At 41.2% G+C, this 23,806-nt stretch overlaps 3 protein-coding genes across 13 annotated transcripts; 1 reads left to right on the top strand and 2 right to left on the bottom strand.

Moving 5' to 3' along the window:
- Positions 1 to 2: 2 nt before the first annotated feature.
- Positions 3 to 1,486, bottom strand: stmp1 (short transmembrane mitochondrial protein 1). Its single transcript, XM_034131389.1, has 3 exons — positions 1,317 to 1,486; positions 956 to 1,009; positions 3 to 577 (listed from the first exon to the last, which is right to left on the bottom strand). The coding sequence occupies exons 1-3, from the start codon at positions 1,329 to 1,331 to the stop codon at positions 506 to 508; spliced, it is 141 nt and encodes a 46-aa protein (XP_033987280.1). The 5' UTR covers positions 1,332 to 1,486; the 3' UTR covers positions 3 to 505.
- A 148-nt stretch (positions 1,487 to 1,634) lies between these two features.
- Positions 1,635 to 12,145, top strand: LOC117483312 (dynamin-1-like protein). 2 transcript variants are annotated; one of them, XM_034131591.1, is made up of 19 exons: positions 1,635 to 1,803; positions 2,309 to 2,447; positions 2,939 to 2,985; positions 3,072 to 3,143; positions 3,973 to 4,059; positions 4,410 to 4,572; positions 5,218 to 5,338; positions 5,696 to 5,827; positions 6,399 to 6,605; positions 6,808 to 6,928; positions 7,419 to 7,574; positions 7,714 to 7,803; positions 7,882 to 7,974; positions 8,660 to 8,713; positions 8,972 to 9,052; positions 10,227 to 10,358; positions 10,454 to 10,563; positions 11,166 to 11,325; positions 11,423 to 12,145. In XM_034131591.1, exons 1-19 carry the CDS (start codon positions 1,702 to 1,704, stop codon positions 11,477 to 11,479), a joined length of 2,124 nt encoding a protein of 707 aa, XP_033987482.1. In that variant the 5' UTR covers positions 1,635 to 1,701; the 3' UTR covers positions 11,480 to 12,145. The 2 variants fall into 2 exon arrangements, with proteins under 2 accessions (XP_033987482.1, XP_033987483.1); XM_034131592.1 differs by lacking the exon at positions 8,972 to 9,052.
- Positions 12,005 to 23,469, bottom strand: tnnt2e (troponin T2e, cardiac). 10 transcript variants are annotated; one of them, XM_034131602.1, is made up of 16 exons: positions 23,307 to 23,469; positions 19,597 to 19,647; positions 19,472 to 19,479; positions 18,274 to 18,315; positions 17,604 to 17,618; positions 17,317 to 17,331; positions 16,848 to 16,868; positions 16,727 to 16,751; positions 16,569 to 16,632; positions 16,200 to 16,316; positions 16,032 to 16,109; positions 15,102 to 15,215; positions 14,806 to 14,915; positions 14,598 to 14,688; positions 14,131 to 14,171; positions 12,239 to 12,370 (listed from the first exon to the last, which is right to left on the bottom strand). In XM_034131602.1, exons 1-16 carry the CDS (start codon positions 23,366 to 23,368, stop codon positions 12,328 to 12,330), a joined length of 897 nt encoding a protein of 298 aa, XP_033987493.1. In that variant the 5' UTR covers positions 23,369 to 23,469; the 3' UTR covers positions 12,239 to 12,327. The 10 variants fall into 10 exon arrangements, with proteins under 10 accessions (XP_033987484.1, XP_033987488.1, XP_033987491.1 ...); XM_034131603.1 differs by lacking the exon at positions 14,131 to 14,171 and adding an exon at positions 13,699 to 13,736; XM_034131593.1 differs by lacking the exon at positions 14,131 to 14,171 and having other exon boundaries at positions 12,005 to 12,370; positions 23,307 to 23,468.
- Between the last annotated feature and the right edge of the window lie 337 nt (positions 23,470 to 23,806).

Genomic DNA, 23,806 nt, shown 5'->3' with positions numbered 1-23,806 from the left:
ACTTCTTAACAGCAACTTTATTGTAAGCTGAATGATTCAGATTCACGAATGTCAAGATTTGGCAGTTATTTTTCACACCAGAAACTTGTCAAGGAAAACCTTTTGATTATGTGGAATACAACAGAAGAGAACAACTGAATGCTCTATTAAAATTCCCTTTAAAGAACATTGTGTACACCTAATGTGAATATAATTAATGTTATGTGCAAGTTATCACACCATAGTGCATCATAGAAAAGGCAACAGTGCCATACTGGACCCAAAGTGTTCCCACCAGTCAGTTGTTATATTCTTTAAATCCAGTTTTTGTACAATTTATCTTATAAAAATAGGCTACAATGAGAACATGCCTATACAACTAAAGGTTAGAAATAAGTGTGGTTCCAGGCACTGTTAATATTCTCAATCATATTATCAAATGTACACTCATTGTAACATAGCCATGTAAAATAAATAGTTTCTCTCCAGGGTTGCATCTGCTTGCTTTGCATCATGGTCCGGATGCTCACTCTGGGGGCTTCTTCTTGGCCTCCACGTCTTTCTTAAAAGCCTCGATTTTCTTGGCTAAGTTGGGGACCTAGAAAGGAACAAGCAGTAAGGTCAATCCAATCTAATGCACATATTTAGATGTCAGTGATTTAGCTACGCCTTGCCAAATTTGAAGGTAGTGGTCAGTTATTATATAGAAAGGTGTTTCTAATTATGTGTGTCCTATGAGGATGACCATACTTTTGGTCATAAAGTTAAATCAACATAACTCAAAATTGTTACCTTTTATAAAACTAAGATGTATTGCAGGACTGACTTGGTATCAACTAGTTTTATATTACCAATTAAAATGACGACCTTCTGCAGCACCTGTCCGACTACCTGGCTTTGTCCGGTAGAGGGGGGTCAGCGTGACAAGCAGATTACTTCACTTACTCAAAATAGGTAAATACGCTAACAAACTTACATCATAGTTTTGAGCCAGGTACATCCCGACGACATTTCCCAAGGTAAAGCCAGCCTGAAAGACAAGGAGCAAAAGTCACGTGAGGCCAACATGTCCGACTTACTGATAAAGTAGCATCTCATGATTACAAATTGAGGTCAGTTAAAGTGACTTGTATGCCACGTTTAACTAAACTGATGGTAAATTACGCCTATTTTTCATTTGTCACTATTCACAAACGTTACAGTAGAGGTGTTCATTAAAACTGTCAAGAGTTTTGACAGCAAGTTATGCTATCACGTTAGCTTGTCTAGTTTCGCATCCCTTAGCGTCCTTGTAAATGTTAATGACTGTCATGCATTACAACGTTAGTTAAACTCACCAGGAACTGTAGCATGTTGGAGTAACGAAGGTTTGGCAGCAGTAGAACGAAATACTGACTCAAAAGAAGGCAGTGAGTTACAATTTAGACGGACGAAATCATCCAATCTACTTGGCCTAACGAAGCTAGCCCGTCATAAACAAGACGTGTACGCATGCGCGAAAAAATAAACTATCGCGTTATTTTTACAGCGAACAAGTGCTGTAGTCTTTTCCTCTGTCTGAGCTGTAGCTCGTGCCTATTAGAGAACTACAACTCCCAACACCACACAACAGCTATATTCCAGTGGGTGTTGCTGCAATGGTGGTGTCAGTGGGACATTGAATGACTTTGGCTCCATCACGAAATTAGCTAGGTTTATTAATTTTACTCATAAACCGCGAGCATGGAGGCTCTTATTCCCGTAATAAACAAGCTGCAAGATGTTTTCAACACAGTGGGGGCGGATATCATACAGCTGCCGCAGATAGCAGTTGTAGGGACTCAGGTAAAAATGACTGTGTGCATGTGTGCATGCTAGCAAGAGAACCATGCTATACCATAATGCATGCACAGTTAAATATAACATTATTACAAGAGATATTGTAATTTTTAGAGCAATAGTTAACAGTGAAGTAAATATATTGAGGCCTTTGTCGACATATGCATGATGACTGTATTTATTCATTTTCAAAGTGTGCACTGGCACTGGCAGAAATCTATTTTAATCATATTTAATCAGTGCTATTTTTAGAGCCTCATCCACAACCAAGCCCCTGTTAGCCAACACCAGGTTATTATTTGTATTAAAAACAGGTGCATTTATTTAAATGCAGAGAACACATGTCACTGTGTGTGCTGTGTGCTCTGCATGTGTGACTATTAAAGAGGGTTTCATCCCTCCAATTCTATCTATTCTATATCAGGGCTATAGTGGTGTGTTAAATCTGAAGGAGAAGTTGTCATTGGTTCATTATTCATCTAACCTGTGTGTATCTGTTTTCTGTCTACAGAGCAGTGGTAAGAGCTCGGTGCTGGAGAGCCTGGTGGGCCGGGACCTTCTTCCTCGGGGGACCGGCGTCGTCACCAGGCGGCCTCTCATCCTCCAACTGGTCCATGTAGAACCTGGAGATGCCAGGAAACATGAAGATGGTAAGCCCTGAAATCCCTCTGTCAGCAGTGTCTTAGACCAATTGGACCATAGTCACACATTGTCTTTTGATTTTGCTTCCAGGAACAAGCCTATTGTTTTTTTTGTGTCCAGTTTGTTTAAGTTATATCATTTGCAGGTGCTCAGTGAACCTGCACTGGTTTTAAAGTTCTGTTTTTGTGATTGTGTTTCTTATCATTTGCAGATGCCAGAGAGTGAAAAAAAGCACTGTGCCTTTACAAAGGTGCATTGTACAGGTTTATTCCAAATAACCTGGATTAGCTTCTTAGTGCCGCTACCTCCTTTTCTACGCTACATTTGTGTTTCCAGCTGCTTTAGTCACCAACCTGTCACTGTAAGGTGTCCATTGCTTCTGTTAGCCGTGCTTTCTTAGCCTTAGTAGTTGTCTTTGGTGTTGTTATAGCTAACACCTTTTCCACAATTGAGAATTCTACGCTACAACTGTAACACATACTGTTTGATTCTCTCATAGGTAGAGAAGGTGAAGAGTGGGGCAAATTTCTGCACACAAAAAATCAGGTATATATTTTTATGATGCACAATATTTAATAAGTTCTCTTTACCTTTGCTTCTATTTATGCTGTTTCTTTTTTTTCTTTTTGCAGATCTTCACAGATTTTGAAGAAATCAGGCAAGAAATAGAAAATGAAACGGAGCGAATATCGGGGACTAATAAGGTGAGAAGGCTTTACATCTATACTGTTAAATAAGGAACCCGAAATGTTGGTGTCTCAACCGCAGTCAGTACTGTTGATGGGAAACAAATGTAGTACGTCACTCAGATACATCAAGCATGAGGTAAATGTTACTTTCACCCTGCAATAAGGAGCAGCTCCTATTGAGGGCAGTGCTGGGGCTGCAGAGGGAAATCAGTCTGCCTTTCATAGGTAGAGGAAGAGAGAGGTGGGGAGGGGGGCAGGCTATGGTGATGATTAGGGTGAATGAGTGGCAGCTGGGCTGTGAGAATGGAAGCCGTGTCTGGATTTGTTTGTGGGTGGTGGATGTTCCTAAAAAGAAGCTAACCAAAGTAGCTACAAAGGAGAGGAGAACGTTTGGAGCTGGAGAGTTTTCCTCTCTCCATTATTATCTATAAACAATGTGTCTTAAAGTTAGTTCAGTTTGCATATAAGGCTCATTCATGGATGTTGAGTCCTGTACATTTAAAAAAAAAAAAAAAAAACTGATTGTTTTCAGTACAAAACAAGGCCCTTATCATATAACAGGTATCATATAACAGTAGGAAAAATTAATTGGGTTGCTCACTTTTCTGGCTCAACTTCTACAATACATAAGAGGCACAAACGGGGGCTATCGTGGATACCTAAAGATGAAAATATGAATAAATAAAACCTCTCGATGCTATCATCAGATTTGACAGCCAGTAGAAAAAACCCAAAATGGCCAAGTCTGCCAAAAAGCATTTAAAAAATCTTTTGATATGCCCTGTGATGGAGTGCTGAGCTTTTAAACACTCAGAACACGTCTTCTCTTCCTGTCCCTCTGCAGGGGATCAGCGATGATCCCATTCATCTGAAGATATTCTCTCCTCACGTTGTCAACCTCACGCTGGTGGATCTGCCTGGCATCACTAAGGTAACGCATGCTGTACTTCCTACTCCCCATGACGAGGCTTTAATCATCTCGTACCCCCCCGGGGAAATTTGTTCTACAACACTAAACGACTACAAGATATACCAGATACAACCACTGGTGTTCATTTCCATGCTACAGTCTGTGTATTTGATATTTCGTGACCGCAGGGATTTAGTAACTGTGTCTTGATGCTTCCTAACCACATGCTGTCACAGTGTGAGCAGGCTCTGATTTTGTCCTCGTCTGGTTGAACATGACTTCATTTGAGAAATCCCCCCCGCTGTCGTTTGTGATACATCCAATTGAGATTTACTGTGTCTTTTCTTCTTAATTGGTATTGACCCCTGTAGGTGCCCGTGGGTGATCAGCCTAATGACATTGAGCTTCAGATAAAAGATCTAATCCTGAAGCACATCTCCAACCCCAACTGCATCATCCTGGCTGTCTCTGCGGCCAACACCGACATGGCCACCTCGGAGGCTCTGAAGGTCGCCCGCGAGGTCGACCCCGACGGTAAGGGAAGCTGGAAGGGAGAAATTACTATAAGCTTTTATAAATACCTTTATAAAAACCTCATTTTTGGTGGGTGAATAAAACTTAATCGCTGACTTTTTTACCATTAATTGAGACTAAAACAGCAAATGTTAAATTAATTGTATTGTAAATGTATGTGATGTTCAATTCTCTAGTAGTGCTAGAAAGTAAATGTACTCACACAATGTTCTTACTGTAAGTATAGTTGTAAGGCACTTGTACTTTACTTGATTATTTCCATTTTATAATACTTTATGCTTCGTCTCTGTTATCACTACATTAACTTCGACAAAATTAGTTATTAGTTACTTTGCAGATTCAGATTATTAATACAAAGTATAAATACTTTTGGATTAAGATCCCCTATAAAAAGTCATTAAAGTTAGTTTAACCTTTACTATCTACAAGATTTAAATGAACACATTAATGCATCACTCATATAATCCAGTAATATAATACAAAGTTCTGCATAATGAATACTTTTAGTTTTGGAAGTATCTACTTTTGTACTTTTACTTAAGCAAAACAATTACTGCAGGGTTTTACTTGTAACCTCATATTTCTACACTGTAGTATTAATGCTTTTACCTATGTTAAATATCCTGCCCCCCCTCTGCTCTCCAGGCAGGAGGACCCTGGCTGTGGTGACCAAGCTGGACCTGATGGACGCCGGCACCGACGCTATGGACGTGCTCATGGGCCGAGTCATTCCTGTGAAACTGGGACTCATTGGAGTGGTCAACAGGTCAGGAAACGACTTACTGTACTGAAAACACTTTGATATAATCCACCACTCATAACAGACACAAGAGACTGTAAGGTCATCTATAATGCATATGTAATGCTGGATGTCAATATGTATATTTTTGGATTGACAGTGATAAAGGAATTCAGCGTGGGATGTTTCTATATTATAAAATATTTAAATCCATTGTCATTGGGTTGAGTTTAATGAATAAGAGACAATATGATGATACACAGTACATCAGGCAACTTAAGATATGATATATTAATGGCTCCATTCATTCCTTCACATTTCTTTTTTGATACCCTTTGTGGCAAAGGATTGTTTGTTGACGTGTTATTGTATTTAAAAATTCAGGAGCCAGCTGGACATCAACAATAAGAAGTCTGTGGCCGACGCCATTCGGGACGAACATGCTTTCCTGCAGAAGAAATATCCGTCTCTCGCCAGCAGGAACGGAACCAAATACCTGGCCAGAACCCTCAACAGGTAAAAAGATCCAAATATTACTATGACAAATTGTACATGTGTATAAAGAAACAGAAACAGATATATAGAAACGCTGTATATATGAGCTTTCACTAGGACTAGGAAAGTTCTATTTGTCAGTTGACATCGGTAAGTGTGAGTTGCCGTGGCTTGGAGAAATGTCTGCCTTCTTTCCAATATGATAAAACTAGATGGAATTTCATAGAGAAAAATGTCCTTTCTACTTTAATTTGATTTGGGTGTGAACTGTTCCTTTTTAAGATAATACCGTTTATTTATTTAGCCCCTTTCAAACAGAGTTACAAAGTGCCTTCACATAATCAAAACAACATTTAAATAATAAACATTAAATAAAACAGAAAGTAAAACAAACAGAAGTAAAAACCACAAATAAAAACACATTAAATAATTTCAAAAAAGAGATTTAAAAGAGCAGACAGTTTGCCCTGATCTCCTCAGGCGGTCGTTCTAAGTTATGTTGGCGTTGTCTTTCATTCGTTTAGCTTGACCAATCACAGCTCATATAATTTGACACAGTTCCTGAAGCGTCTGCCCTCCTCCTTCCTGTCAGGTTGCTGATGCATCACATCAGAGACTGCCTCCCCGAGCTGAAGGCCCGGATCAACGTGCTGGCCTCCCAGTACCAGTCCCTGCTGAGCAGCTACGGGGAGCCGGTGGAGGACCAGAGCTCCACGCTGCTGCAGCTCATCACCAAGTTCGCCGCGGAGTACTGCAACACCATCGAAGGCACGGCCAAGTACATCGAGACGGCCGAGCTGTGAGTACCTCCGCTCGGCCACTGGGGGGCGCTGTGAATCCAGCAGAGTGGGGGGAAGCAATGTGCAAAACAACTGCATTGGTTTCATCATTTAATATGATTCAGCTTATGAGTTGAGGCACGCACAGAGGAAGAGCTGACAGGAGAGGGGGCCGCGGGGTTCACATCACAGCTTACCCCCCCCCTCGCTGATATTTTTCAGGTGCGGCGGAGCCAGGATTTGTTACATATTCCACGAGACTTTTGGCCGGACATTGGAGTCGGTGGATCCTCTGGGAGGACTCGGCACCATCGACATCCTGACCGCCATCAGGAACGCAACAGTGAGCATGCTGCGCTATCCCATAACTGTGACATCATTAGTGCAGTTTAGTGAAGGAAGCACATAGAAAAGCTTTACACAAGTTGCTCTAGGCAAGGCACATTTATTTATATGGCTTTCAACACAATTCAATTCAAAGTGCTTTACAAAAATGAAAACATTAAGAGCATTAAGAAATAGTGCAGCAGAATCTAAGTATAGAATGATTTAAAAACAGTCATTAAAAAGCAAAGAGCATAAAATATACATGAAAAAAGCTAATATAGAAAAACACAGGTATAAAATACATGAATAAAAGTTACACTGCATGTAAGATATAGTTCAATTAAAAGCAGCGGCAGAAATAAAAGTCCTAAGCCTGGATTTAAAAGTAGTTAGAGTTGCAGAGGACCTGCAGATCCAGATATATGGGGCATAATACATTACTACTCCTCTCTAGCTAAGTATTGCTAACCTGAGCCCCCCCCCCCCCCCCCCCCCCCCTCCCCCAGGGCCCGCGTCCGTCCCTGTTTGTGCCGGAGATCTCCTTCGAGCTGCTGGTGAAGAAGCAGGTGAAGCGTCTGGAGGAGCCCAGCCTGCGCTGCGTGGAGCTGGTCCACGAGGAGATGCAGAGGATCATCCAGCACTGCAGCAACTACAGCACCCAGGTCAGCAGCTCTGCTCCTCTCTCACACACACACACACACACACACACACACTCACACACACACACACACACACACACACACACACACCACACACACTCACACTCACACTCACACTCACTCATCATGTCTCGTCCTCCAGGAGCTGCAGAGGTTCCCGAAGCTGCACGAGGCCATAGTGGAAGTCGTCACCTCCCTCCTGAGGAAGAGGCTGCCCATCACCAACGACATGGTAGCTTCATCTTTCTGTCAGCTGCAGAGTTTCACGAGACGCTGAATGACTCCTGACGTTTGCTCTCTTCTCTCTCAGGTTCATAACCTGGTGGCCATAGAGCTGGCCTACATCAACACCAAACACCCAGACTTTGCAGACGCCTGTGGGATCATGAACAATAACATAGAGGTGGGTACTCAACTAAACCCTCCAACATACACCATCTTTTTTCTTAATGAAGAGGAGAGGAGAGGTGGAAACATGGTGTTATTTTTAGGCCTTGAGTTCTATGTCAATATTTGTAGGTATATTTAAAAAGCAATAGATGTCATTTCATCTGTTTGCTTGTAAGCAAAAGAAACAAACCCAACTACAATTATAGCAAAAAAGTTGACCTTCTGCCTTTTCCGACAACGTTTCTGAAAACCTGATTTCAACTATTTTGAAAATGTTACAGACAATGTTAAAAAGGTAGTCAGTAGAATTAAAGTAGCTTGTATTCATTCATTAATAAAACATTTACCAAATTAAAAAAGTCAACAAAATATACTTTGAGAATTCAAACGTTATATTGATTTAAATTCCTTAGTACAAATTGTTTCAATTAGAATATTTCATATTATAATTTGGTTTCTACATTTCTCTAAATTCAAATTTACATTTCAGAGTTGAATTATTACAGGCCTTTCTTTACCTCCAAAGGGATGTGGGAAAGGTTATTGTAGGTCATTTTGGATATTTAGGAAATCATTCAAAATAGCAGATAGGTACACACAAATATATTTTTTGGAAGGAGCAGAATAATCAGAAGAACTTTTCTTTAAGATTTAGGATGACTTAATAATAATAATAATTTGCAACATGTGCTTTTTAGGAGGAAAGGAGAAACAGGATGAGAGAGCTGCCCTCTGCAGTGCCCAGGGACAAGGTAAAAGAAACATCCTTATTTGATCATTTATCAGCAGCTCAGCTGGTCTAATACTTGAGTTAAATGGGACTAGTGCGGTGTTAATCACAGGATGAGGACCTGCGATCCCGATGCCTCAGATAGTTTCCACTGAGCTATTTCATCCCACATCTCCCTCAGAGAGGCTTTCCACTGCCAGCCTCCTCTCCTCTCTCTCCACTTCTCCTCATCGCTTCTCTCCTCTCTCTCTCTCCTCTCCTGCTTTCTTCTTCCTGCTAGTCTGCTGGCAGGGGCCCGGCTGGCCTCTCTGGGGCTCCTGGCGAGCCTCCTGCGGGTGGAGCAGACATGGAGGGGGCCAAGGTGGGCGCAGCTCGCTGGTGGAGCATGGATGGATGAGCATGGGCTGCTGCTGGCATGCACTCTGCTCTGTGTGCTGTGCGCTGTGTTGCCCCCCCAGCCTGTGTGCTCTAACCACCGCTGTGTTCCTGCAGAGTGTGTGTCCCCAAAGCTGCTCCACCTGTCTGACAGAAAATGCCTTCCTCTCCTTTTGTTTCCTCCTCTTAACCTTTAATCGCCTCCTCTGCTGCGGCCGGAGGCGTTGTGTTTAGGTGTTGTTCGTCCATCCCGTTCTCATGAACGTGATGTCTCACAAAACGCCTGCAGGGATTTTCTCTTCATTATTGACACAAACATCTACCGACCTCACAAAACACATTTTTGGCCATAACCCAATCATTTAGATTCCAATTATGACACTTTCTCTCAAATGATTATTAGGTTTAACTAGAGAACATTTTGCAATGGGAGAACACCAGCCACGATGCCAAAACAGGCCAGGGGTCTCTCTTCTAAATGATGCTCTTACAGAGCAATCTTTATTAGAGGGATGGCAATATCAGTCTACGCTTTATTCCAGACTGAAATATCTCCACAGCTATTCATTAAATAGATTGCCATGAAATGTTTCTCATTCATGGTGGCCAAGTAGGACAAAACCCACTTGCCTTGGTGAACCTCTGATTTTCTCTCTTGCAAGACCATAAAGTTAGCTTTTTTTTTAATTTAAATGTCTCAACAACTGAAGGGACTGCCATACATTTCTTCCCTCAGGATGAATTGTAATAACTCTAAAACCCCTTAACTCTAGATATACCGTCATTTACATGTAAAACTTGTAGCCTCTCTGATGCCTTAGCTACTCTGTATTCAATGCTAATTGGCTAACATTAGCTTGAAACGCTAAACCAAGATTGTTGATGTACCTTGGCATTACACCAGCCTTCTAGTGTTGTCATGAGAATATGAGCATGCTAATGTTAGCATTTCTGCTCAGCGCAGCATTGTGAAGAATGATGACAATTACTGGCTGTACTCTGCTCGGTCTTCAGAGTTTAGCTTATAATCGTTTGTGCCTGTTTGCCCTGTGTTTGCATTATTGCATATGAACCTGTCATTATGCTAATACCATAAGTTGGTGGCCTGGGTGGGTGAGGTGATGTCTGTTGTTCTTATCGTTTTTTGTTTTGCTCCTCAGGCCCCGTCAGCCGGGCCCCAGGGGGAGCAGGACGGCACAGGGAACTGGAGGGGGATGCTGAAGAAAGGAGACGAAGCCCCCAGCTCCAGACCTGGAAGCCCCCTTAGAGGAGCTGTCAACCTGCTGGATGTGGTAACTAAACACAACCCTATCAACATGTCTCACGATGAAAGATATTTTGCAGGTAACATTACTAAAAACACCGTCTCCCCCCCCGCCCCCCACAGCCTGTGCCAGCTGCCAGGAAGCTGTCGTCACGTGAGCAGCGGGACTGTGAGGTCATCGAACGCCTCATCAAGTCTTACTTCCTCATCGTTCGCAAGAATATCCAGGACAGGTAGGCCAACTCGCTCCTCAGAAGTCTGGGGATTGGTTTCTGTTGTAGAGAAATCCCATAAAAACACCAACACCAGTGGTTAACGGATGAAACTAGTAGGGCTGTACTCAATTCTTAACATTCAAAAGTTTATGATGGTTTTTGAAGGTAAACTTTGAGTCTCTGTCGTAATATTTGAAGAGGTCAGCACCTTAAAGAAAATACCGTAATTTACAATAGGACAAATATAAAATGTTGCCAGCTATTTCCTTTTCTTTATATTGGTTGTATTTGTAGCTTTGAAGCCATCATATAAAAAACTAATAACAATAACTAACCATGTCTGAAAAACAAGAATTGGTTCACTACCTACATGTTGCTTTGGATTCTCTTTTTATATCCTACAACATTTATTTTAATTAGCCATTTTCTCGGAGTGTAGCCCCACACTAGAGCTACTTTTAATTGCATGTATTTTATAGCTTGTACTTAGACAGGCCCAGCCACCTGTAGGGTCAGACCTCGGCCCCCCCCCCCCCCATCCATCTGGGGGAGAACACAATCAGCCGGCCTTCTTGCCTCCTGGTTGTCAACCATCTGTTGGCTCCGTTTCTCCCTCGCAGTGTGCCCAAAGCAGTGATGCACTTCCTGGTGAACCATGTGAAGGACAGCCTCCAGAGCGAGCTGGTAGGCCAGCTGTATAAATTGGGCCTCCTCAACGAGCTGCTCACTGAGTCAGAGGACATGGCTCAGCGGCGCAAGGAGGCTGCCGACATGCTACAGGTAATATACACTCCCCGTACCCTCCATGGTGTCATGTGTTTCATAAAGTGGTTCCTTTATCAGTCATTTCATTGTTTTTTATTTACTTTGTCCACAGGCATTGCAAAAAGCCAGCCAGGTGATTGCTGAGATCAGGGAAACACATCTGTGGTGAAGAGTGAACCGAGGCAGCTGAACCTGGTTTCTCCTCATCGTGTCTGAACATGAAGTTTGGATTAGTAACCATGATAATGCACTGTTCTGATCCCTGCTCAAAGTAGGTCTCCTCGGCTTACAAGCCAACAGAAAGAAATGTAAGTTAATCGTTTATTTAAAATGCTCAGTGTTGTCTAGAATATGTGAAAATGCGCTGCTTCTGTTAGTTACTGCAGTTGCCACCCACGGTTTCTGGAGTGCAGCAAAGGTACTTTCAGTTTGTTGCCTCCACTGCACTAAGGTAACCTTTCCAGTTCTAGGTTATATAAGAAAAGTAAAACATTTATCTCCCCATCTGTAACAGTTTCATACAGGAGTAGCTGTCAGAAACCATGAAACCTCAAGTCATAATGTAACCAGCAGGGATCAGTTCACTAGATGTTAGTCCTGCATCACTTTATTTTCTGCACTGTTGTCCCGACACTGTACTTGTATAGAAAGCCCATCATCCTGTCACTATTTTGCCACCAGAAGCTTTTATTTATTAATGTGTTATTTAAAAAGGATGTCGAGCACTGCTTGCTGCGGTAAGTCCTGTCATGTTTACATATCTGCCTACATGTGAAATGTATGGTGCACTGTGATTCTTTGTGTATGTTTGCAGAATAAGGTATTTAATTGCAAAGATTGTTTCAATTGCTTTATTTAACTGACAAGTATGGGGATTGGTAAGATAAATATATCCACTAGTTAACAATGTTAAGCTCAAAAGCACACATTCTTTGTTTAAGCGTACACCATTGTCACCAAAGTGAATACTGCTGCTTATTTTCCGACGCTTCCTTGGAGAGCTGCTGGTGTTTGAGTCTACCTCAGCCGGCCCTTGCCCCCCTTTCCTCTTCCTTTGGCGCTGTGGAATCAAACAGAATCAGTCAGTTTTACAAACTCAAGAACTACGGTGGCCTTCAGGTAACATTACATCTAGAGCCAGTGGGTGTTTCTCAATGTCGAGGACGCTTCCTTAGTAGGACATGTCTTCCGAGTCACTTCCTTCAGAAGCGAGGCAAGAATCCTTCCTAGCCTCGGAAAACAAAGAATGGTGGAACAGGTGTGCGTCATATGCGAGGCCCCGCCTTAAATGGAGTGCGATTTCCGCCAAAGATTTGGAAATTGGTCCGTGCGCAAAGCATTGTGGGGATTTTAAGACCGCGGAGGATACACATGTGCAGCCTCGAAATTTCTCGCTACGAAGGACGCCGGGCTCGGTAGAATTCCAAGGAGCCTGGACATTGGAACAGTCCTTCGGCGGGACTCGATGACGTAGCATCCTTGAAATAGTGGCTCTGGAGCATCCTTCCTTGACATTGAGAAACACCCAGAGTATCGTTTGGCTGACAAACACAGTAGACCCGCTGCATTTGTATATCATTATCCCAGGGGGACATTTAAGTTAATGTAAACATTGTATTACGATATTCAATTTCGCTTCAGCCAACGTAACCCTCTAAATACACTGGCCCTGAAACTGAAACATAACGAGGGGAGGACAGACAGGAAAGCATCATGCCATTAGAAAAGGGCACAACACTAGTTTCACTCAACAGCACTTACCTTTGTTATTATTTTGTGTAACTTCCCAAACCACCTTAACCTACCAGATATTAGCCTTGGAAGCAGGAAGTTGACTTTTTTTTACCTGAATCACAACTAATCATAACTTTTTCTTCTGCCTAAAAAGATCGACATGCATAACGGAGCGTTTAATAATGTTATACAAATCCGTTTAAAAGAGTTCAGATGAAGCAGGTTAAGAAGCCAATACAGTATGGCAAACCTTATGAAAGATTGCTTTCTACTTTCTTTTCCAGGGGAGACCATGACCTTTTTCAATATACTGTTACTTTTTATTTTAACATGCTTTGCTAGGAATGTTTTCTAACACACTCTAATATTTTGATGACTTTGTTATGGCATACAGCATAAAACAAGTCAAACTCACAATTTAAATGATACTTGTTAACAGCCATAGAAAATGTGAGAAAACTGCGTCACATGTTCCCACTTTACATCAAGTAGGATGATGTGAGGTTAAAAGGCCTTGGTTTGCAAGAGATTATGCAACACATTATAAATCTCAACATTACCCAAGGCTCTTTAAATGAAGACAAAACAACTACTCTATCAGTAGAGATACTTTCAGCACTGGTATGAGCTGAGAGTATGGTGTCTTCTACTTACCTCTGACTGTCCTCGACGCGATGCTGGAGCAGATTGACCTGTTGGGGGGGGGGGGCAAACATGGAGGACTGGCTCAGCAAAAGGAGCGACAGCAGAAACATTCGGCACCAGCTGAGCCAAAGAGCGGACCCTGAGACCCTGAAGAAGAGCTCAGCTGGGCAAGAGAAGTTCCACTGACTCACCTCTAGTCTGCCCAGATCAGCTGATCATTTTTAAACTGCCTGTCTGAAGTAAAACGAATATCTGACTTCTCCCACGGTATTCAACAACCACATTGCGGTTCATCGTCAACACAGACTTTTAGTTTCACCTTCTTTGTGACTGAGTTGTTCTCCCCTGTCCGAAGCTTGGTGTGTGTGTGGCCCTTCAACACACGGGCAGCAAGACTACACACAACCGAGAGGCTCACACTACTCATTATCAGTTACTCACAACTTCTGCTGCTCATTGATTCTGGTCTGGAATACATTGATCTGGAAGTCAAGCCACATTCATTTTAGATAGATGCCCTCAGGACAGCCCTGCACTGAAGAGCAGCGATACATACCAGCGTCCCTATTCTGAGGCTTTTCCAGGGCTGAAGGCTGTTTGCTATTCATGTGCAATGTTTGTCATTAGCATTTTATCCGCATGCTCTACTTTCACATAGTACATTGAGTAGTGAGTATATTTTTGGTAGATGGTAACTTTTAAGGTAGATTGATTTAATTTAAATCATTTACAACCTAACATCTGCCTATTTATAAGCAAAAACACTAACTTTTGTGAATTGTATTAATAATCCTTTAAAAATATTGAATAACTTTCCTAACCAGATTTCACTTCACATACACATTGTTGCTTTAAAAGTAGGTTTTTCCTGCAGTTTTCACATGAACAACCTGAGGCAAAGTACTTACGTCATATTTCTGTTTCTTCAGTTTCTCGCTGAGGTCAAACTTCTCTGACTCCAGAGTGAACAGCCACTGCCACATCTCATTGGCCTTCTCCCTTTAGACCAAACAATACATACATTCAGTAACAGAAAACTAAAAGCCAACATCAAAACTGTAAAACTCTTAGCCTATGGATAATAACTTCAAATCAAATAAAACATAGCATCCTTACTTGACTTTCTCATCGCTGAGATGGTCGATGGTGAGAGGCTTCCTCCTGTCTGCCAGGATCTTCTTCTTCTTCTCTCTCTCCGTCTGCTTTTTCGCTCCCTTCTTTCCATCCTGTGGTGGAGGAGAATTGATCAAATGAGAGAATACAAGAAAAAGATAATATCGAAGAAGCCATGAAGTCTGTATCGGATCCTATTGATTATAGTGCATCATATTTATGATCGAGGTAACAGTGGTTGTCTACATTTCATCTCTTTTGAGAAACAGTTTCCTGTGTATTTGTACGTGATGACTGACCCTCTGTTGGACACCAGCATACTGATGAGTCATGTTGGTCAGAGCCTTCTTCTTCTTGGCGTCCCCATCATGCTTCTTACGCGCGTCTTCCAGTTCCTTCCTCTCCTTTTCGTCCTGTTGGACAGACATAAATAAATGTACATGTATTTAATGTATAAGTTGAATAGAGTATCATACAGGGATACAGCCGATAGCTCTTTCATCCCCGGGCAGGTGAACAAAAGTAATAACATTAATACATATTAACTAGTATGTACTAAGACACAGGATGCGTATGGTATTTACAGAACAGTTGTGGTTCTCTAAGTACATTTTCAGAGTTTAGTTTTTGTTTAACCACCTTTATAGCATCATAACAAGTATACAAATCTGGAGAAGTTTTATTATCGAGTGAATTTCAATGTTGTATTGCTTTACTGGAAAAGGCATTATGATAACAGTGACAGTAAATGTAGCATAAAGCCAAAACAAGGAGCTAATATGCCATGGCGATCAGTAGTTTTGATGGCAGCTGATGAGCGGTTACCATCACTTTTGATTTATTTCTATTCTTTGAGCCCCCAAAGCAAACACTTCAAGTTGATCAACATCTGTGTTTTTGAGCTGAAGCTGCACACGGCTGTTGTGTAACTCCTTATCAGTAAACTAGAGTATACTGAAAGCACCAGGGGGCAGTATGTTTATCTGTCAAAGCACAAATGAAAAAGATAGAGAAAGCATCAAGAGTATCTGCGCTCTGTTGTGTAGGATAACATATAATCACAGAGCGGATTCCCAGCAGGACACACACACACACACACACACACACACACGCCTGACACCAACATTGTATTTATGAAGCAAGAAGAAACTATAGTGTCATTTGGACGCTCTTAATGTATCATATGTTGGGTAATGTTCTGAAATAAAAAGTGATTAGCGGGGACTCACAGCAATACGAATCTGCCTGTCCTTCTCCTGCTCGTCCCGGACCCTCTTCTGCTCAGCCCTCTCTGTGCGACGCTTCTCCTGCTCTCACACACACACACACACACACAGTTATTGTTTGCCGGGTGCTGCATCACTCCAGTGATCGTCACGCTCTCCTGGGAGACTTACGATCCTGTTGACGAGAGCGAGGAGCTCGGCCTCGTCGTTCTTCCTCTGGATGAAGTGGGCCTCGATCAGAGACTGCAGCTCCGTCAGATCCTTCTCAAGACGCTTCCTGTGGATGTCCTGCGCACACACACAGCTTGTATTGCATACTATTGAGGACCTCGAGTGACTGCATTACAAATAAGGGTAAGTCCTATAAAAGTACTATAATAATTTCGCCTCTAGATTATAAGAGATGGAGCCAAATATCTAGATTCTAGGCAAACTCAAATGAGACCTATTTGTAGAAACTCAGACAGTCAAATAACAATCAGACACGTCACTACAAAGAAATAACAATTGTATGTAAATGAAAATGGAGTCATCATTTACATCAAAGTCCACTTTGTCTCCTCCCTCTGGGATCTTGGGCACAGTCAACACTGGAGCCATTAACCTAAAACAATATGTCAGGGTTACAAACAGATATTTAGATGACAGGTTCATCCAGAATCTGTTCATGTATTTAGATTCAAAACAAAAAGACTTACTTTTGGGGTTTGGGTTTGGATTCATCTATTATAAAAAAAAGGAGAATCACAGTTACCAAAAGAAGAACAAACTAATGTTTTGATGATGGTGTTTATTTAACAAACATCTGAGTTACAGTACCTTCATCTGCAGCTGGAGCCTCTACAGGAAGGACAAAAGGACATGTTAGTGCATCGGCTGCAGAGGACTAATACATGTAGTTTGTTTGAAAACACTATTCCACTCAGGTTAGACCTCTACTTCTTATATTTTGATATGAAAAACTTCTTTAAAGTCTAAAGAATATCTCTTTGCTTTGTCATTCTGGGTGGATTTTAGTGCTCTAGGCGTTTCAAGGCATGAAAGCTTTGTTTACTTTTGCACAAAGGAGGCATTTCTTTGGAAAAGTACATTAACAGAATAAGTATTAGGCATGAGGAATAATATTACGCCTCTTATGGATTTATAAGGAATTGAAAGAGATTGAAACTGTTCCCCTCCGCACTAAGGTTGTCTTGCCCCGACTAAAGCACTGTGCACATGGTGGAGGCACACAGAGTGATGTTCAGTCACACTAACATGCAGGTCTAACAGAGGCAGGGTGCTGTACCTTCTTCTGCAGGCTCTTTGGGAGGAATACGTTGTTAGAATAAAGAAGCAAGAAAAAGAGAAAAAGTTCATTAGTACATGTTCATGACAAACAGCGAATACAAGAGGGACAAAACACACTGATAAAGATTATAGGGGTGTGCCATACAAGAAGTGTTTTATCGTGTTGCACTGCTGGAGGAGCCTGTGACCTAAGATTTTCATCGTCATAACAACTACACTGTATGACTAATAAAAGCCTTGAACCTTGACATAATATATGTATTGGAGCTGCAGAGTGTGCTTTACCTTCTTCTGCAGGCTCTTTGTGGAGGAAATCAGTTGCATGTATAATAAAAGCAAGAAAAAGAGAAACGTTTATTAGTAAATGTTCATGACAAAGATTGGACCATTGAAAGATGGATATTATATGGTACATTAGAACATAAAATGTCATTTCCTTCTGCCGTAGGAACTTCTATGGTGGTGTGAAATAGTGAAAATATGATTAGATGTTTACAGTGGACATTATATAAGATAACATTTCTGTCAATTATATAATTAGAAATGTTGGTTTAATAAAAATAACAAGGTGTTAAAACGTTTTAGAAAATCCCATTAAATTAAATATGCTAAAATGGGTTTTGGGCTGGGTTTTACTTGCATGCAAACGGTACATTTGTCTAAGTGGATGTCAAATTCTTCACAAATGTATTCAGTGATTAGCAAAGACTGAAGATACAAAAGCTAATATTCAAACAGGGAAATTAATGGTTTAGGATTAAATGAGGTAGGAAAAGAGTCGGTAATGAGCAGATGAGCACAAGAGTCTGTGTTCAAATGATAAAAGAGTATGCAATGCATGTCAGATTCATGATGGTACAAGCAGAGCTACACAAACTATTATTATACTATCATATTATAACGTGCTATAAAACAGACAGTATGGTGCATAGTCATATTTAAAGAGGACAATTACCTTCTACTTCAGGTGCAGCTTCTTCTACTTCAACTTCCACAACTATATAACAACAAGTAATAAAGCCAAGTTATGCTATTCTTGGAAAAACAACAATATGCCAGATGTGTGTACATTTAAATTAAAGATTTACTGACAAAGGTAAGTCATGCAAACCTTCTCTTGTTGGATTCATGACTGAGTGAACAAAGTATGGATTGATGGGTCGATGGTCAGACTCTGAGCTTTGTGATATCGTCTCTTGGGAAGAACTGAATCTATTGCTGGTGTCTGACTGAGCTAAACTGATCTGGGATCAGATGATGAGCCTGTGAGCTGTAACAGGAATCATCTAATCCACATTTTGGTTCAGCTTTCACATTTCCAATTATATTTATCAAACACTACACAGCGGTGGAACAGGTAAAGGGGTCCTTTCTCAAGTTTAAGTGGCAATTCAAAACTAATGAAAATCCTACTTTAGTAAAAGCCCACAAGTATTGTCCGCTTAATGTCCAACGTGGAGTAAATACTCCTTCTGAAATGTAGAGGGCTAAAGGTATGAAGTATTATATTCAAATGGAAACACACAAACTAAAGGATAAAATGTTTAAAGATAATGTACTTTCCAGCACTTATGCTCAAACGCTTTTTCCTTTACCAAGAAATATCACAAAGCTTCTTTGACCAGATTCTGGCATACGTTAAATATCTTGAATGCAATCCTATAAGCATATACACAATTACATCAGAGCGAGCCAAGACTTCACTTGGCAGCGACTTCAGAAAACTTTCCATGCAACTTTTGTCAGATCACAATTTGAAAGATTTATGAATCAAACATTGCAGATAATTCAGTTAATAAGTTACTGTTTCACAGGAAGCTGACAAATGAAGTGTCAGGATCAAACAGAAAGCACACGCACTATAAAAACACAGTATACCAGTCAATGACGATGGAAAACCTGTCGTCTCCCATCAAAAACCAAAGCACAGACTTCTACCACACATTACACAGCATGCACACAACATATGATCTGATCAGACAGCAGACGGTAAACAAGGCACACGCATGAAGCCGTGCAGAAGCTTTACCTTCCTCCTGCTGGGCTTCTTCCTCTGAGCAGACATAATAAGGTCAGCTACGTCTAGCTACACACGCTTGAAAGTGACATTCTGCTTTCAAAAAAACACTGAATGCTCTCAAAGGCTTACTTACCTTCCTCCCTGCAAAAGAAAAGAGATGTTGCTGTGAACCTTTACAGCTATCGGGTGCTCAGATCTGTGAGTAGATTCTACTTAAAACACTAGAGACGCTACTTAAATGCAATGGATGTAACTTACAGCATCTCCTCCACGACTTCTTCTTCTCCGGACATCTTCAACTCCAATGACCTGCATCAAAGAGGGAAAGCAAACAAAGAATCACCACTTTGGCATACAGAAAAGATGAAGTCCTTGTTTTGAGATAGTAAAATAAGTTTTATAAGTGACTCTCACACATACACATCTGGTTATGTTTATTTTTTAATGTTCTTCTTGCCATGTTTTGTATCTTTTATCTTCTTGATATATTCCCCTTGTCTTATCGACTGCGGTGTTTTTACCACCCCTGAGATTCCTTTCCCTCGGACAGATGGTTTCTATCTCTCTTCTTTTATTCTCCTTTCAGCACCTTTGTGCAAACAACTAAACCAAAACCTCGGCTACATGTTGAAAGATTGGAGCAATTGTAGAATTGAAAATGATTCAACCATGGGCACAGAGCAGAGGCTTTGAACAGCTCCAGGCTAATCCTCAGCCATTTCCTGTTGGCTGCGCTCAATGCAGCCGGCTGGAGTCTGAGCAGCGCTGAAACCACCCGGACCGAGCGCCTCTGAAGCCGAACATTTCATGCTGGCTCAGATATGTTCACTCCTAAACAATGTTCCAGGTGCTCAAAAGGCTCTGGAGTGGTACGCTGCGAGACATGTCCATCATAACAAGTCTGATATTCATGCACATTATCCTTTTTCTGATTCATGCTGTTTAAAGGGGCCCTTTTAAGGTTTTGGGGGTGTTTTCACTTTCCTGTTGTGTGTTTGTGTGCATGTAAATGGTCTGCAAAGGCTACAATCCCAAAGTTCGCCCAGAGAACTCCACACATACTCTGCCTGAAACGCATTTGTTCACTTGTGTAACTTAATGACATCACTATATAACACTTCCGCTTCTATTGGCTACGATCCAACACATTGTACGTGGTAGGCTAATGAGGGACATCTTTAAACGGTTGACCAATCACAACAGAGCCGGCCAGCTAACCCAGGGTATATGCAGGAATCCTGAAGTCAAATGTAATACCTTTTAAGACCCTTTTTAAGACCCTTTCCATACATTTTAAGACCTCATCGCCAATTTGAGTTTTAACCGGTTACATTGGCGACACACTTTACTATATACAGTATTGATTGTCCTTCCTCCTTATCTTCCAACCATTTGGACGCAAACTTGCATTTCCCCATAACGATGTTGTTTAACAACCGGCGTAAACGGACCTTCGCGCGCTATCAAGCAGTGAGCGTGCGATGTCCTGTTCAGATGACGTCAAATCCAACGGGATGCCATAAATAAACTACACAGAATCACACTACACACCTACGCAATGATTACATTCAGGCAAACTGTAGAATACAACCTCTTTGGACAATTGATATACTTATTGAAAACAAGCTACAACATTTAATACCTTGGAAAATGCCATTTAATAGCCTTCATTTTCGCTAAATTGATTTATCAACTTTTAATACTTTTTAAGACCCCGCGGAGACCCTGTAACCAATCAGAGCAGACTGGGCTCTGGTTTCAGACAGAGGGTGAAAAGAGGTGCTGCAGCACAGGCAGTATGAGGAAAATAAAGAGCTTTTTGAACATTAAAGCATGTAGAGGCACAACATACTAATATGAACATGGAAATGCCCATAATGTGTCCTCTTTAAAACAGATTTTAACAACTTAAAGGTCATTAAAGGAGTTTACTTGAGGAGTCGACCTCCAAACAGAATGTCTGTTTCAAGGTTACAGGGATTGATTCAACTGGCATCTTAAAAGTCCCTATATATATATAAATATATCAGTTACATGTCAGCCTTGGACAACAACCCTACGATTGTTTCCACGTGTTTTGGAATAACGAGATCATAAAAACCGCTGTCAGAAGGCTGAGGGAGATCTATTTTTAAGAATAAATATATGTGCGTTTGAACAGGTGTGGAGCTTCTCCTCCAGACAATGAGTTTGGCTCACCTCTCCATACTCGCAGTAAACCAATGTGCTTATTCAGACAGGCTATTTATGTCACCACGGTTAGGTCAGCTGCATGGGGAACATTTTTTACAATGCATCTCAGGAGGGTGACTTGCTACTTAAACATATTAAGTATTGAGTTTAATTATTTGAAATACATGTTGAATGGGTGCGATGTAGAAAGTTCCACACTCCCTCCTCCTGCCTGGCTACAATCCCATTCTTTCGTTCCAAGTCGTTTCAAAGGGCCAGCTGCACATTCAGCCTCTGCATGCCATATTTACACCTCTGCTGTATATGGTTACCGCCCAAAGTCATGCTTCTGTTTCAAATCTGCCAACATATCCAACATCATGGTGCCTAGCTTCCCTGTGTGGCTGTTTCTTGCGTCTTCACATTGAGCAGTTGACATCACAAAAGGATCAGGAAAGAGACATTCGAAGAGGAGAAAGTGAAGAATGCCATCTGGTTAAAGTGACTGGAAACCCAGAAAGAATGCACAGTGTATGAGGGTTGTCATGGCAGAGGTATTAAACGTGTATTTGCTTTAATGCGTGCGGTCAGTCCCCGTCTGGGTAGAAAAGGAAAATACCACAGCGGCAGGAATGCTGCGGGTGCTGGTTTCAGCATTAGGCAGCATTAAGTCAAAGCCCAAAGCATGCTACCAACACAGCATCTCAGGGGCAAGCTTAGCACCTTTAAATCAGCATGTGTACTGCTCAGATTCTGAAGAAAAGCCATCATCAAATCTACATACAGTAGGGGCAATTGAAATCAGCATGCGTGACCTTGTTAAAATCATTCACTTTTTGTCAAATATATCAATTTGTTAAAAGCTGCTTAGTATTAACTAAATTCAATATCAATTCAAAATACATTTGAGTTGACCTTTTTGTTGTCAAGCACCCAGAGGTCATGCACACGTCTTACCTCCCGATTATCCCTGAGGAAGAGATGGGATTGGCAGCAAATTCAGTTCTGGTACTTTGAAATCCAGACAAAGACAAGTTCAATCATCCTCTCACAACCATAAGCACACTTAATACAGCCCTGTCCATCATGTGACTACATATCTCCTCCGTGATTGGTTGGGATTGTCAGTTCTATTGTTGGAGGCAGTTGATGAGTTACACCTGGATAGGAATGCTGCCTTTAAGGGCACCTTGTAAACTGCTACATTCGAGGACTGACATTGGAAATACAAACTCCACCTCACGGTATTGTTCAGTTGACGATAAAATAATCTCGAAAAATCATTGAGTAGTTGGTACAATGTTGTTGATTTTCTTTGAAATTAAACTGGCAGAGAGACGCTATGTGTTGCTGAGGTCGAAGTAGGCTATGTACAGTAGAAAGGGCCCGCAACACACTGATTGTTACATAATTCCTGACAGCACCTGAAGGCAGCAGAAGAATAAAACATGTTGTGTTTTTGTAACATTCATACTTTTCGTGTATGTAATATATTTTGTCTAACTTGCAGGGAAAAACATATTGTATTTGGCACCAAAAAATGCTGAAAATGAACTCATATTTTGAAATTGTCTTGATAGTAAGTTATTTCATAAGAAAGTAAATAAGAAAATGGTCATTTTTTTTTTTTTACACAAGTCTATATACTCCCTTTGACATCCAGTTAACTCTCAATTAAACTTAGCCACATTAACACAGTTAGCTAGCTCAGAAAACCAAAGTATTCTACCACATATTACAAAACATACTTGACTCTTTTTTCACATTTCCCACTCAGGTGATAATCCCACACTTACCTCAATGTACTGCTCAATTCCCCACGTAAAGTGCAGCCGAGAAGCGTCCTCCTCTTCGACATTAGCAGTTAGCCATGTTTTCACGAACAACCGCTCCCCATTACATTTATATTATTTTACCAGAGGTTTGTTTTATAAAAAGTATCCCGCGGCTGGTGTGCAACACTTTGTTTAGTCCCATGACCGCAGTATCCGTCTTTCAGAAACACTAACTTCTGCTAATTAGCGCAAACAACGACAGCACCTGTGGACAGCCAATCAGAATGCAGCAGGGTTACAGTCAATCAATGCCTACCATTTTTTATCACTAAAGATTTATTTAGGATGGCATAGCGTTGTTTTCAGGACCTTAAGGCACCTGACACAGAGAATTGTTGTGGCCCAGTCCAGGAAAGTGGAATAAAAACACACATTTCAAAACTATCCTATCAGCCAATGATAGGGTAGTTTTGAAAATGAATGAAAGTTTCTGAGTAGGCTACAGTACTACACTACATTTT

This window comes from Trematomus bernacchii, unplaced genomic scaffold (genome assembly GCF_902827165.1).
Source record: "Trematomus bernacchii unplaced genomic scaffold, fTreBer1.1, whole genome shotgun sequence".
Taxonomy (NCBI): Eukaryota; Metazoa; Chordata; class Actinopteri; order Perciformes; family Nototheniidae; genus Trematomus; species Trematomus bernacchii.
The sequence above is the reverse complement of the archived record's forward strand: the minus strand, read 5'-3'. Positions and strand labels throughout refer to the sequence as shown.

Coding starts and splice junctions, on each gene's coding strand:
- stmp1 (XM_034131389.1), bottom strand. Junction 578..955: donor ACCTGGCTCAAAACTATGAT/GTAAGTTTGTTA, acceptor GTTCCTTTCTAG/GTCCCCAACTTAGCCAAGAA.
- LOC117483312 (XM_034131591.1), top strand. CDS start 1,702: ATGGAGGCTCTTATTCCCGTAATAAACAAGCTGCAAGATGTTTTCAAC. Junction 5,339..5,695: donor CTCATTGGAGTGGTCAACAG/GTCAGGAAACGA, acceptor TTAAAAATTCAG/GAGCCAGCTGGACATCAACA. Junction 10,564..11,165: donor CGCAAGAATATCCAGGACAG/GTAGGCCAACTC, acceptor TCTCCCTCGCAG/TGTGCCCAAAGCAGTGATGC.
- tnnt2e (XM_034131593.1), bottom strand. CDS start 23,368: ATGTCGAAGAGGAGGACGCTTCTCGGCTGCACTTTACGTGGGGAATTG. Junction 15,216..16,031: donor ACAGGCAGATTCGTATTGCT/GTGAGTCCCCGC, acceptor TCTGTCCAACAG/GACGAAAAGGAGAGGAAGGA. Junction 14,689..14,805: donor CTCAGCGATGAGAAAGTCAA/GTAAGGATGCTA, acceptor TTTGGTCTAAAG/GGAGAAGGCCAATGAGATGT.